We start from the raw sequence: 15,862 nt of genomic DNA, 5'->3' as shown, positions 1-15,862 counted from the left end.
CTCAGGACAGTGAGTCGATGCCAGAGCATCGACGCCACCAGCTGGTTAATCACTAAAGCCCGTCCCCTGAAGGAAAGCAGTTTCAGCAGACCCGACCACGACCTCAGCCTAGCAGCCACTTTGTCCTCCAACTCCACCCAGTTGGCTGCGACCGAGGTCTCCGCGGGGCTCAGGTGGACTTTGAAACTGTCCGCGCTCCACTTGAACTGCTGGAGCGCGACAGGGAGGGAGTCCACCCGCCAGGGACCTACTAGTAACCCGGAGCACTTGTCCCAGAGGAAGCGGCAGAGTAGATGCTCTGGTAGCTCCGCATCCTCTCCAGGTCAACCGGGTCGGAGGCCACCAGGAGCATGTCGTCGGCGTATGCCGACAGGGCCACCCTCGTGTCCGGCGCGCTGAGCGCCAACCCCGTGAGCCTCCTGCGAAGGAGGCAGAGGAAGGGCTTGATGCACAGCGCGTACAGTTGTCCGGACAGAGGGCAGCCCTGACGCACTCCTCTCCCAAACGCGAGGGGCACGGTCAGGGACCAGTTGACCTTCACGAGGCACTCGGCAGAGGCGTAGAGCATCCGGAACAGGCCGACGAAACGTGGCCTGAACCCGAACGCTCTCAGGGTTCCGAAGAGATACTCGTGATCCACCCGGTCGAACGCCTTCTCCTGATCAAGTGACAGAAAGGCGACCGACCGACCGGTCCTCCTGCAGTAGTGCAGGAGGTCCCGAACCAGAAAGATGTTATCAAAGATCGTCCGGTTCGGGACCGTGTAGGACTGGTCGGGGTGGATCACGTCTGCCAGCACGGACTTGAGCCTCAGGGAGGCGGCCTTGGCCACGATTTTATAGTCCGTGCATAGCAGCGAGACCGGGCGCCAGTTCTTCAGGCATCGGAGATCCCCTTTCTTGGGCAGGAGCGTGATGACCGCCTGCCTCATTGAAAGGGGCATCTCCCCGGTCTCGTAGGCTTCCGCCAGGACCTGCGCAAAGGCGGGCCCCAGCAAGTCCCAAAACTTTTTGAAGAACTCCACGGTCAGCCCGTCGATTTGTTATAGGGCATCTGACCGACCGTGGGAAGCCCATCCCACAGAACCCTGCACGCGTCGGAGTCGACGGGATCCGGAGAGAAGAGGACAGATTAGAAAGCCGTCAGAAGGGAGCCATCATCCGCCAGGAGGCAGGTGATGTTCTTGCGGTCTCCCTTCTTTTTCTCCAACGCGTAGAAGAAGTGTGTGCCGCGGTCCATCTCCCAGAGGAACTGGACGAGCGCACAAATGCCCCCCAGGACCGCTGGAGCTGCAGGTCCCGCAGGGTGCACTTCTTCTCCTCATACACGCTCTGCTCGAGCTGGTCCCCGCGAGCCAGGCGGCTCTCCAGATCGAGCAGCTCCGTTTCCAGCCGCTCGATCCACGAGTCCCTCCGCCTGCTCGCGCCCCTCGTGTGCTCCTGACGGAGGACCTTGATCTGCGCCTTCCCCACGTCCCACCAGTGACGCCAGGTGGGGAAGCGAGATCGCCTGCCCTGCCAGACCGTCCAAAAGTCCCGGAAAGACTGCTCAAAGCGCTCTTCCTCCAACAGGCTGTTGTTGAAGTGCCAGTAGGCGGAGGAATGCCTAGCTTGCACCACGGCCACCAGGTTGTGGTCCGTGAACGGCGCCGGCCTGATGTCGGAGGTGCGAACGCAATGAGCGTGGTTCCGCGATACGTAGAACCTGTCAATCCGGGACTGAGACACCCGCCCCTCCCTCACCCTGGTGAAGGTGAAGGCCGAGGCGTCCGGGTGTTACCACCGCCAGATGTCGACCAGAGAGAGCCGAGCGATCAGCTCTCTCAGGGCGGCCGACGAGAGCGGATATTATTATTATTATTATTAGATTTGATTAAGCAGTAACTTATAGTAAACACTTCCCTGCTCATCTCCTGTTGTTATAACACGCATATTGTTCAGGTAGAAAGGAGCTGTTTTTTTTTTGTTGTTGTGCAGGTGTACTGTGTTTATTATTATTATTATTATTTCTTAGCAGACGCCCTTATCCAGGGCGACTTACAATCGTAAGCAAATACATTTCAAGTGTTACAATACAAGTAATACAATAAGAGCAAGAAATACAATAACTTTTGTTCAAGCAAAGTATAAGTGTGACAAACCACAATTCAAAAATACAGCAGATAATAGTGATAGTTACATCAGGATATGATTAAGTACAAAGTACTACAGGTTAAGCACTTGGCAGATTACAGTATTCTGAAGTACAGGATTAAATGCAGTAAAATAGGGGCAGATAAAAGCAAAATAAAGCACATTTACATGAAGGGTGATAGTGTCCCAGGATACAAACAGAGGAGTTCTACAGGTGCTCTTTGAAGAGGTGAGTCTTAAGGAGGCGCCGGAATGTGGTCAGGGACTGGGCAGTCCTGACATCTGTAGGAAGGTCATTCCACCACTGCGGAGCAAGGGTGGAGAAGGAGCGGACTCTGGAGGCAGGGGAGCGTAGCGGAGGAAGAGCTAGTCTTCTAGTGCAGGCGGAGCGGAGAGGTCGAGTGGGGGTGTAGGGAGAGATGAGGGTCTGGAGGTAGCTGGGTGCAGTCTGGTCAAGGCATCTGTAGGCTAGTACAAGAGTCTTGAACTGGATGCGAGCGGTGATCGGGAGCCAGTGGAGCGAGCGGAGTAGTGGAGTAGCGTGGGCGAAGCGAGGCAGAGAGAACACCAGGCGGGCAGCAGAGTTCTGGATGAGCTGGAGCGGACGGGTGGCGGACGCAGGGAGGCCAGCCAGGAGGGAGTTGCAGTAGTCTAGGTGGGAGAGTACCAGGGCCTGGACCAGGAGCTGGGTAGCATAGTTGGTGAGGAAGGGTCGGATTCTTCGGATGTTGCTCAGGAAGAATCGGCAAGTGCGTGCCAGAGTGGAGATGTGCTGGGAATAAGAGAGGCAGGGGTCCAGGGTGACTCCAAGGTTCTTAGCGGAGGAAGAGGGAGAGAGTGTGGTAGATTCCAGAGGAACAGAGATAGAGAGATCAGAGGAGGGGGAGGAGGAGGGAAAGAAAAGGAGGTCAGATTTAGAGAGGTTGAGTTTGAGGTGATGCGAGTGCATCCAGGAGGAAATAGCAGACAGACAGGTAGAGATACGGGAGGAGATGGTGGAGTCAGAGGTGGGGAAGGAGAGGAAAATCTGAGCATCATCAGCATAGAAATGGTATGAGAAACCATAGGATGCGATGAGGGGGCCCAGGGAGCGGGTGTAGAGAGAGAACAGGAGAGGACCCAAGACTGACCCTTGGGGGACTCCAGTTAAGAGAGGGTGAGGTGTGGAGGTTGCTCCACGCCAGGTTACCTGGTAAGTGCGGTTGGAGAGGTAGGAGGAGAACCAGGCCAGAGCAGTGCCAGAGATCCCCAGGTCAGCAAGAGATGATAGTAGAATAGAGTGATCAACAGTGTCAAAGGCAGCAGAGAGGTCGAGGAGAATTAGGACAGAGGAGAGAGAGGCAGCTCGGGCACACTTAAGTGAGTTGGTGACAGACAGGAGGGCGGTTTCACATGCAAATATCCACTGGTAAGAACTCAGCATTGGAACTTTGTGGATTTCTATTTTTAACAGCCAGTATGGGATCAATGGGTATTGACAAGTAGCAATGTGTGGTTGGTAATTTAAAATCCTTCACACAGTTGCTGTCGGTTTATTCAAACAACACACTTTCTGTCCTATCCAAAGGACACTGAGCTTAGTCGAAAGAACAGCAATATAAGATTAGCTCATATTAACAATAGAGTGAATTCGTATTGTGGTTTCGACAAGATCGGCAAGGTGCCCTGCCATATCACAAAAAGATGTGAGGGAGTTCTGATACTTTCTAATGAGGAAGCTGTTGAGTGAGGAGGATAACAAAAGGTTTTGATCGCATGCAAAGGAAGCCTAATTATAGCTCTTTTTTCACTGATCAATGCAGCAATTAATGCAGCTAAACAGGATGTATTAGTCTGACCTTTGCAATGTAAAAACTATGAACAGTGTTTTGGTGCCACCTAGCGGACACATTGCAGCACTAATCTGCCAAGATCCTGTAGGCAAGCTGTTATAACAGTCTATTTCAAAAAGTAGTGAAGGTTATTTGTACATCTATTAAAAGAGGTTGAAACTCGGTAAATAAATTGCCTTTGCCCTTATATGTTATCATTCATTGTCTAGTATCATATTCCAGTTCATAAGAAGAATGAAACAATGTGAGAATCCTACATTGTTTTCCTGAAACATGCATTTTATACTGGGTTCAGATACCACAACGTTGTGTGGATCTGGAGAAGACAAAAGGGTCACAATCCCTGTTTTCTGGTGAACACGTAATACAATGAAATGTTTTATTTGTTTGTATGTTTTATGGACTAATAAAACAGCCAACACATGTGTATAACAGCCTTGTTTGTGGATCTAAGTATTGAAGGGAGTTTCTGAATATTTTCAAATACATTTGTTTATGCAGGTTTTGTACATTTTTTTTTCAGAAAGCTCAGTTTCAATTTTGTGTTACAGGATATTCTTCAGGGACAGCTGAAAGACAATTTAAGTTTCTGGCCTCGGTACAGCAACACGGCAGAAAAAACGACAGCGTCCTGGATGAGAGGAAAATCCGCTTCCAGTCGGCTTTTAAAACACGCAATGCGGAAACTAATTGCCATTGATTGGTACTCAGTTGTAGAGGTGAGGGAAGGACACAATGTTAGAACGGGAATGAAGACTTGTCAGACTAGATTGTGTGTATGTTGGTGTAATATAGATAGCGTATTCCAATTTAAGACGCAGCCCAAATTTCTCACCCTAAATTTGAGGAAAAAATAAAACATCAAATAAATATGCATTTACAAAGACACCACCTCAATTACGCATATGGAGTCATTTTGCGACCTTCTGCTATCACACACAATTACAGTGCTGTGGTGCTTCTCATTTCCACTCGTGATTACTCACACCTGTTTGTCTCCCAATTTGTGAACTGTGGTATTGCTTAGCATGTCGGAAAATACAGGGGTCTGGTCAGCATTTCCGATCTGTCCAAGCTGGTACTGTTTGTTAAAACTGAGCCTAATAACGAAACCCTGAAACTCTAAAAGCTTCTCTTCGAATTCCAGAGGAAGCTAATGACGCTTCTTAGAAAATGGCTGCCTGTACATCATGGATGATTCGAGATCGGGCAGCGACGTTTTGGTTCGTCTTTTCTCAGCAGTAAGTCACGTTGCTGTTTGTGTATTCGGGCAGTGACATCTTTGTTCGTCTTTTCTCGGCAGTCAGTCACATTGCTGTTTGTGTACTCAGGTAGTCTTGTCTTTTGTTGGTGATTTTAATGCACGCGTCACTATACTGTACTCAAATTTAAGACACGGGCTACTTTATTCTTCAGGCTCGATTAACAAAGACACCTGGCTATTGCTCGTGCACGATATTTTTAATTTTGTGAAATTATGTATTTGTGAAGTCAACCTTATTCAGTCATTTATAGATAAAATCTGTGTGGATCTGTGAAATTGTATTTACATTATGAGAGACAGATTATTAAATAGGTATAATTTTCTGTAACGGTACAATGTGTTATTATTATTATTATTGATTAAACAGTAACTTATACTAAGCATATTGTTCAGGTAGAAAGGAGCTGCTGTGTGTAGAAACAAACAACGATGCAGAAAGTTATCAGCAGTAACATTAGATTCTTACCATATTTTAAATGCTGAAAACAAAACTATGGCTGGAAAAATAAGTGTATTGGGAGATTTACATTTATATTTGGGGACATTATAAAAATACTATAATGTGATTTTAAAAAAAGAAAATAGAATCAATGAAGTAAAGATTATTTCATCTCCCCTCGTATTGCTGATTTGAGAGAAATCAAACCTTAATACCAGCAGAAATATCTCTTTACACAACCTCGCCTACACGATGTTTTATCTTTATATTTACACTCTATTAACCAACATTTCCTCTGTCATTTTATAAACGGATCCAGCAGCTGGTAACTTTATACATTTTCTGATTACTTCATACATTTACTCATGGACGTGGTTATTTGAGAAATAAAGTATCATGTTTAAAAATGACAGAGAGATCTGATAGACCCATCAGCCTCGGGACTATTTTGTGTTTAACATGTGCAAACAGCATAATGGCTTCATGAGATTCAGATCGGCGAGCTTTTCACCAAACCACTGGTTTAAAGAGTTCAGTGCTTCACGAGGCTTCACCTTCCCCACTATTTTGTAATGATAATAAATAAACAAAATTAAACTAAAATAAAAGGTTTCATTAAGGCAGGCAGACAGACAGACAGACTGCAGAACTTTGTATTTAGGGACCAGCAACTCGCCTCATGTGTACTTCTTCACCTGCATGAGGAGGACACTATCCTTTTATATTCACCTGCCTTGAATCAATGATCATATTGAATAATTGGTTGGTCAACCAGTTAGGGTCCTGCATTCTTACATGGCTGGAATGGAGGGAGCTAGGGACTGGGCCAGATTAACCCATCACTGGACTCTAGGCAAACATACACTTGAGGGCCCTACCTTCTAACATGAATAACATCAAACAGCAGACATGTACACACGTTTACACTTACTCCCATACACGTGCCATTTGTTAAGATCAGGTTTACCATATATCGTTTTATCAATTTTTACACTTGTACAGTAAACTTTTCCTTTCTCACAAGTGTTTAGGATAGCATTCATGGTTTTGATCAGAATCTGTGAATTATGCTGCATTATGATGAATTCATTTTGACGAAACTTTCACGCAATGTTCTGAACTGAACGACTGAGTGAACCTGACAGAAACAGTCCCAGTGAAGACAGTGTGCTAAATACATTTAAAAATAAACCCTGAAGCCTACTTCTAATCCTGTAGAGGAGCTTGATAACCACATTTCCCATTGTATTGAACAAAAAGAGACATAAGATCGAATGTGAACCAGGGACCGTAGACAACTTTAATCCACGTTGTCGTCCCATTAAAAATGTGACACTTCTATTTAACATGTACAAGTTCCAAAACTGAAACACAGGTCCACAACAAAGTTTGGTTTCAATTAAACATATTGAAAGCAAATTTGATATCCTGAGCGCCCGCCTCTCCCAGCCAAACGCGGATTCTGACAGGAAACAGACCACACCCACAAACAGAGACTTGGGAACACAATTACTAAAACAAGTGAATACTAATGTAAAAAACACAACAGCATACGAAACACTGCACTGCTGATACGTGCTTTACTGTAGAAGTGGTTGCTTTGTTTCATGGCCTGGCTTGCTAGATGTATTTTATAACTCCAGTTCAGGACTATTCTGGACCCCACATCGGCACCGCAGCACCAAATACACTTTAAAGTGGCTTCTTTTCTGCTTTTAAAGACACAAAATCATCTATAACGTCATCAAAATCAAGCGAGGTGGTGATTTTGCACGCAACACAAGTGAGACTTATTGAATGTGTCTGGGATTTCATTGCATGACACATAAATCAGTGTGATGAGCTGCACATTGGAGGAGTGCTACAGAGGGCAGGTGGTCCTGTTTGTCTGACCCCTGTATATTGAGTAAGTGTTTCTGTGATGGAATGTGTGTCTCTTACCTGAACAGATCACTCCAGCGTCCAAGGCGTGAGTGCAGAAAGAGGTATCACCCCACCCCCACGACCCACAGTCCCGCAGGGCAGAGTGAGAGCTGTTGCAGGAAACAAGCGCCAGCCAGATGGTTCCAGAACCGACTCCGAAGTGAGCATCGATTGGTGCTGATACAGCAAATCCACAGCCCAGCTGTTTACACACAACTCCTGCATCCACTATATCCCAGCCAAAACTACAAACTGTTCCCCACTGTCCCTCATGAAGAATCTCCACTCTCCCAGCACAGGGACTGCTTCCATTCACCAGCCTCAGATCATCACCGCCTTTAAAAAGAGAAAAGGGAATCAGAGAAGGGAGTCTGCACAGGACCTGCCACAAGAGAACATAAGTTTATAATCACACGCTGTTTACACTGCATGGAGTTGTATTATTCTCCATATCACAGAGCTTCCCAAGTAAACATCAGCAGTAAAACTCCTCTATATATATTTCATGTATTGAAATGTTTTCATGATGTTCACACGCTGCATAAGGCGTGTGCTAAGAAGAGTTTCCACCAAGTCTCTGAGATAACACTACAGCAGGTAAAGTACCTGACAAATATTAAACTTTTCTAGAAACGTAGCACAACCCTGATAAGCATGCATACATCATATATAATTGTTCAAATACAAGCTTACTGTTATAGGAAATGTAATTGACATGTATTTGACGCTTCATATTTGGAACTCATAATTATGGTTCTGTTCGTTCTAGTAGTTTTATTTGTATATTTAGAAGCCTGTTCAGAATATTTGAGAGGCTCTTTGTAGATACCTAATTAATGTTCCGCCCAGGAGTTTAGCATCAATAATACAGCAATAAGGGCTGTTTCTGAGGACACTGTAGTGCTTAATGACACGGAGGTGTTACTCTTGGTCCAAAGAAGCAAAGTGAATGACAGAATAAAAGGCAGCAATGGTACAAGAAGCTCTACAATGCCCAGAACAGCGATGTTATTACATCAACGTATTTCTAATTTTTATCAACAGTATGGGATTTTTTCAAAACTATTTATTAAGCATCATGTCATTAGAATTACACAGCAGTGCGCATTACAAAATGCAGTGAGCAGTATAGTGTAGAATGAGTAACATCCTACGGCATTGCTTTTGAATGCTACACAATGTAAAGTGCAGAGCGCAATTACTGAGTAATGGAAACAGAAATACCAGACATCAACTTTCCATACCCATCTGTGTACAACATGCAAGTCAGCAGCTTTATTTATTCATTTCTTAATACATTCAAACGACACTATAATAAACACATAAATGATCTTCTCCACACATATATTCACAATGCAGGAGTATCAAGTTATTCCCGACAATGTTAAGGATACATGGAATACATTTAGATTTCAAGTTTCAAATCGAGAGTTTCTTTTAGTTTTCCTTTTATAGAATAAACACGAGAGTCATGTTATAACAGCAATAAGCCACTCCTCGTGCCTCACACCCCACCCAACTGTGCAGTTATTAGGAACAGCACCGAACAACACGGAACACAACCAGAACACTATACAAGTGGAACAGAACACAACCAGAACACTGTACAAGTGGAACGGAACACAACCAGAACACTATACAAGTGGAACGGAACACAACCAGAACACTATACAAGTGGAACGGAACACAACCAGAACACTGAACAAGTGGAACGGAACACAACCAGAACACTATACAAGTGGAACGGAACACTCCTCGTGCCTCTCAGTCCACCCAAGTGTGCAGTTATTAGGAACAGCACACAGTATATATGAAGATCAGATTATATATAAAATGGGTATGCTATCATACCAAAGTACATGGAATACAACCAGAAGACTATACAAGTGGAAAAAATACATTGATTTTTTAAAAACTTTTTTTTTTGCATTTTAATTAATTAGGAGTCAATAACCAAGCACACAGCAAACCCTGTCTAATGCTGCCCATCTACACACCTGCATTCTGTATCAGCATCATTTTTTAGGGTCCCAGAAAAATAAGTTTACCTGGTTTACCAACTACTGCATGATATAAAAGTAATTTTGTAAAGTTAGAATTTCAGGGTATAATCCCACAGATTTTCAAAGTGTTAACTTAGTTTGTCATTTATACCTTTTTCAGGTACATTACTACATTTCACAGCAGCTCCCTCTATCAAGCAGCACACTGTATTGGGCAGCACACTTTTCTGGTCCTATGCGATGCCAAGTTAGACAGGTTTCTCTAGACACTCTTGCAGGGCTTCTCAAACCCGGTCCTCTGGACCCCATGTGTCTTCTGGTTTTCATTCCAACTGAGCTCTCAATTACTTAACTACAAACGCTTAATTCAACTTATAATTTGCTTAATTAGACCTTTTTAATTGTTCTCAGCTCCTAAAAAGTTGCAGAATTTAAGTTAACTTGAAATCTCCAAATGTTTAAGAGCTGAACACAATTAAAAAGGCCTCATTAAGTGAATTATTAGTTCAATTAAGGGTTTAGTGAAGTAACTGAGATCTCGGAAGGAAGACCAGAAGACACTGGGGTCCCGAGGAGCGGGTTTGAGAGCCCCTGCTCTATATGATGCTACACATTCTGTAACAAAGCAATACTGAAAGAAACTAGAATTCAAAGCCTTTTCAGTGTCTTCAGTCCAAACAAAGACTTCTAATCGAAACAACTGTCATTTAAGGTTTTTTTTTTTTTTTTTTTTTTTGTATTTCTTAATTCAGCACTGTTGAGTGTTTAATAGCTGTGGATGAATCTCTGTAATATGTTTTACAAATGCTCCATTGCTGACTGACTGCTTGTTGTATGAAACACATTTCATATAAAGATATTTAGCTGAAATATAAATTGTTAGTGTTTATAGATATAGTATATTTCTTTATTTTATTTTAAAACTGGAATGTTTTGCTTTTCTTAGGAAAATAAACATTCAAAATAAACTGCGCTATTTTACTTTTCCTATTGCCCCTAAATGCATTTGCACTGTAATACCCTGACACACCCAGGGTCAGCAAGGAAACACAATGTAGCATAACATGAAATAATAATAATAATAATAATAATAATAATAATAATAATAATAATAATAATAATAATAATAATAATAATAGAATGAATTAAGAAAAAAAATATAAACATTAAACCCTGCAGTAGACCTATAAGGTTATGTCTGGTTTGACTTTGCCAGTAACTATGCTGACACAATTAAAAAAATAATTGAAATAATTCATAATACATTCATATGTTTCGGGCTGTTTTTTTAAGTTGTAAAAGTCAGTTGAATATCATATCATTAATAATAATAGCAGATAAATATACCTGTATAATAATCGCTGTCTCTCATAATGTAAATGCAGTTTTACAGATCCACAACAGATTTCATCTGTAAATGATTGAATAAGGTTGACTTCACATATTACAAATATAAAATCGTGTCGTTACGATTAAAATAGAATGCATTCTTCCAGCTCGATTAACAAAGACACCTGGACGTGCAAGCGATTTTCAAATAGGGCTTTTATTTATTTATTTATTTATTTATTTATATTTTAATTATGTGAAGTTATGTATTTGTGAAGTCAACCTTATTCAATCATTTACAGATGAAATCTGTTGTGGATCTGTAAAACTGCATTTACATTATGAGAGATAGAGATTATTATACAGGTATATTTATCTGCTATTATTATTATTATTATTATTATTATTATTATTATTATTATTATTATTATTATTATTATTATTATTATTATTATTAATAATTTTTTAATGTTCTTATTATTATTGCAGTGTTTTATTCCTACCCTTTTAATAAATGCAGAAATGTCTTTCCAGTATTATGAGAAAAAAACTAGTCATAGTATTTGCACTATTAAGTATCCTAGATAATATATTATTATTATTATTATTATTATTATTATTATTATTATTAGTTGTGATTAAGCAGTAACTTATACTAAACACTTCCCTGCTCATATACTGTTGTTGTAACACGCATATTGTTCAGGTAGAAAGAAGCTGCTGTGTGTAGAAACAAACAACGATGCAGAAAGTTATCAGCAGTAACATTAGATTCTTACAATATTTTTAAATACTGAAAACAAAACTATGGCTGGAAAAATAAAAGTGTATTGGAAAATTTTCATATTTATATTTGGAGACATTTTAAATATACTATAACGTTAAAAAAAATAGAATCAGTGAAGTAAAGATTATTTCATCTTCCCTCGTATTGCTGATTTGAGAGAAATCAAACCTTAATCCGAGCAGAAATATCTCTTTGCACAACCTCGCCTACCTGACGTTTTATCTTTATATATTGACACTCTATTAACCAACATTTCCTCTGTCATTTTATAAACGGATCCAGCAGTCGGTAACTTTATACATTTTCTGATTACTTCATACATTTACCCATGGACGTGGTTATTTGAGAAATAAAGTAGCATGTTAAAAAAATGACATATAGATCTGATAAATCCATCAGTCCCAGGACTATTTTGTGTTTTTCCAAGACACAATAATGTTTAAATAATTTTTTGTTAAATCATTTAAATATTTTCTTGTACATTTTCAATATTATTCTTCCACATTGATGATTAAGAACCCTGACACGGCTCTCTGCTAGAAATAAACCCAACATCTGCACCTGGGTGAATAAAACCAGCAGCACCGAGATCACTGATATACAAGCACACAAGATTACACTGCACATTACACATGCCAGATTTGAAAGAGAGAATTACGTACTTATGGATGTGTAAGATCCCTTAAAACATTTTTTTAAATCTCATCCAGTGTGTCAATTAAACTTAACATTGTCCGTCATAAAATTAAACATCTATCTATCAATCACAAACACACACTGAATAACCAGGGCATAGGCAAACATGAGCAGAGGAGCCCTGTTTTTTTCCGCTCCAGTACTGAATCTGATCACACGCTTTTGATTGATTTCAAAATGTTACCAATCAGACAAATCTCACTGGGATGCAACTCCATCAACAAAACAAATCAATACACAAAAGCGACAATTTGAGGAAGCAGCCGTGAGAAAATTGCATCAATACAAGATATACAAATGAACACCATAAGACATAATGTAGACGGGTCGTGCGCCAGCACCGTCAATAATAAGACTGTAAAACACTGAAGTTTATAATAAAATGATCAATCACCATGTAAAATAATAATAATAATAATAATAATAATAATAATAATAATAATAATAATAATAATAATAATAATAATAATAATAATAATTATTATAATAATAATAAATACAACTTAATAATAGACCACTTAAATTATAGGGGCATCAGATACAATTCAGCTTAAACAAATTGGTCTCAATGTTACAATACAATTTTTAACATTTTAAACTGCTGCAGTACAACTTGTTCTTCAGTTCAACAGCAGCACTGCCTGACTATTCTGGTAGATTAACACACTATAATCTAGAAGTTACATCTTTGTGAAGTTGCAGGCTCACCAGCAGACACAGCCGAGGCACCATGAAGTGTTATTTCTGCAATGCAACACAGCTGGAAATACACTGTGCTTGAACAGGGACTTTCTTTACAGTGAAACAAATTCAACTTGCACAATATATACTCAGTATTTTAGATCCCATATGACTGCATTGAGAAGTTACTGTGTCCACCTGAACACCAGTATCCCCTCACCTAGGCTGGGTTTAGGCAGGTTTGCAGGTGGAACCCAGCCTCCAGAATCTATACCTCTACAGTTCTATCCCAGTTAACAAACTCAATAAATCAATCAATAAAAACATCCTTGAAAGGAAAGCATCCTAATGGGCAGTTCTACCCACCAAGTCACTCAGTCCCTGGACCACTGAACCGGACTCCCTGTCTCAGAATAAATGACTGACTTCATTAAAAACCTATAAAGAAATAACAGCGTGGAACTTACTGGCTGGTGAGTGCAGAAGCAGGACAGTGAGACAGAAGATGGGCATGCAGCTCTCCATTGTTATCAGGACAGATGAACCCTCCTCTGAGTGAAGTCAAGACCGGTGCTTACCCCCCTGAGCCAACACAGCAACTGAGAGGGTGCTGAACGCCCCATAACACCAGCAGAAACACAGCCCCCCACCCCACCAATCACACTCAGCATGGCCTTTTTCAGACAGAAAACATGAAGATTTCAAACAGGTGTGTTGACAAATCAGAGGGCTCTTTTCAGTGTTATCCATATATATCGCTAATACATCACTGTTTCCTCCCAGACCGCCCAGCATTGATGAAACACACGATATGGCGAAAGGGGGAGAGCTCTGAAAGTTAGAAAAAGAAAAAAAACATATTTTTTTAAATTTGTGTTTATGAAAAGCTTGAGAAAGCTGGGTGCAGAGTGCAAGGAACTTAGTAGTTATCTCTGAGCTCTGGGTTCGGACCCCAGCCAGGCTTCACTCTGCCTGAAGGCCTGGGTTTCGATACTCTTGCATTGCATATCTCTTCTGGGATGTCTTCTGTTTTTGTGTGATTGAAACCTAGGATTTCCACAGCAGTGCTAAGTTTATGAAGCCGTTGTAATACCCAATTCTGTATCCCTACTTCTCTATGCCCTGTCCGTCACACAGCAGAGCCTTGTCTGTACAGGGCCGGGGCGGGATCAAAAGCTGTATTGCATTTGCAGACATGCCTGTACTGTAGGATGCTTTCAACATGTAAGATACACACCAGGTTATATAGGCAGTAGTTTCTGTTACTTCTTTGGCAACAAGGCTAACATTGCAATAATTGTGAAAAAATTACTTATCTGATCTGGTCTACCCCATGGTGACTGCTCCTATTTGGCAGAAATGGGGGTAAATCTTGGGTAAGAACAGGTGTGAAGTATAGAGGCAGGCAATTCTGAGGTTCTGTAAGTTCCCTCTCCTTAGATGTTGTCACTACAGATTGGGAGCTTACAGCTCTCATCTTCACAAGCAGCTGTGTGACGTGAAGCTGTGGTCGTCTGTGTGCTGAAGCTGCTGATAACTGCTGCACAGGGTAACAGCACAGGGAGACAGTGTAATGAGAGTATTAGTGATTGACAAGATGCAGAGAGCTGAGAATGGGATCTTTTAGTTCTCATGAAGGCACAGCGCTGGGTGATGTATATGGCGTGCTTTAATGCTCATTAAAATCCTGTAGAGCGTCATACAAATATTATAATAGGAATCATTAAACTATGAATGAAAAGCAATGGGGAACTGTACTTTCAGTTGTAACAAGATACACCTCAATTTCCCAATGGGACATGTACTATGTATAATATTAACTATCATACATACTGTAATGTTCCAAAAAAAACAATGCATTTACCAGTGGTATACTGTGCCATTATAACATTGCTTTGGCAAGCAAAGCTCTCTGATTGGCTGAAAGGCCTGTACAATTCTCCTAACAATGCAGAGCTGAGGAGGCAGGTCCGAAGGGGCGCTTAACTTATAAGAAGATCAAAGTGAGTCTGTTAGCAACTGTGAAAAGTGTAGCGGGGCCCTCTGGTTTTCTCACTGCTGGTATTGTAGGCTTTAATAGTATTAGTTATACTGCCCCACTTCTATACGAATTCCTAATCCGTACATAACACAGAATACCTACTGAGTACAGGATCTGTAAATGCTGCCAAAACCACACTGTGTGTCAGAATAGGGCTCTAACTACAGCCAGCTATTCAGAAGCCTGCATGACACGAAACAAACTTTTTAATGAGGAGCAGCATGTCCCCTAGTGGCTCAAGCAGTAAAAGCTTTTTCACTGCAGAATCTCTTTATTGATTTTACTGCTGGTAGAATTATCAGCCTTCCTCCTCTAAAATGGCATCTCTCACAGAGGCGTCTGTCACATCCACATCACGTGGTGCTTGGAAGGGCTCTAATGCGTTTATATTTTTGCCTGTATAGAGAAATGAAAAAAATTAAAAAGTCTCTGATTACAAAGCAGTAAAGAGAAAATACATAAAGTACCAGAGGTATTATTATTATTATTATTATTATTATTATTATTATTATTATTATTATTATTATTATTAGTTTATTTGGCAATGCAAGGTTACAGTGCTAATACAATATTTAAATACAGTGTAGCTCACAGTAAGTGCAAATACAACTAGAATGCACTATGAGATAAGAAGAAACAATTTAGGATTAAGAGCATTTGTATCTACAATGACCTAATTGTAGTGCAATAGTGCAAGGATAGTGCATCAGCTGAGGATCCAGTAACATGGTGCTG

The 15,862-nt window shown here is 41.2% G+C and overlaps 1 protein-coding gene across 1 annotated transcript in view; it reads right to left on the bottom strand.

The window, feature by feature from the left end:
• Nucleotides 1–15,862, bottom strand: part of LOC117434147 (scavenger receptor cysteine-rich type 1 protein M130-like) — a 33,748-nt gene that overhangs the window by 10,908 nt on the left and 6,978 nt on the right. Inside the window, exon 2 of the mRNA XM_059010644.1 lies at nt 7,609–7,926. Coding sequence (XP_058866627.1) covers nt 7,609–7,926 — 318 coding nt within the window. The remainder of the gene's footprint in view (nt 1–7,608; nt 7,927–15,862) is intronic.

The sequence above is a fragment of the Acipenser ruthenus genome, chromosome 41 (assembly GCF_902713425.1).
Source record: "Acipenser ruthenus chromosome 41, fAciRut3.2 maternal haplotype, whole genome shotgun sequence".
Taxonomy (NCBI): Eukaryota; Metazoa; Chordata; class Actinopteri; order Acipenseriformes; family Acipenseridae; genus Acipenser; species Acipenser ruthenus.
This window is presented reverse-complemented; position numbering and strand designations above follow the sequence as displayed.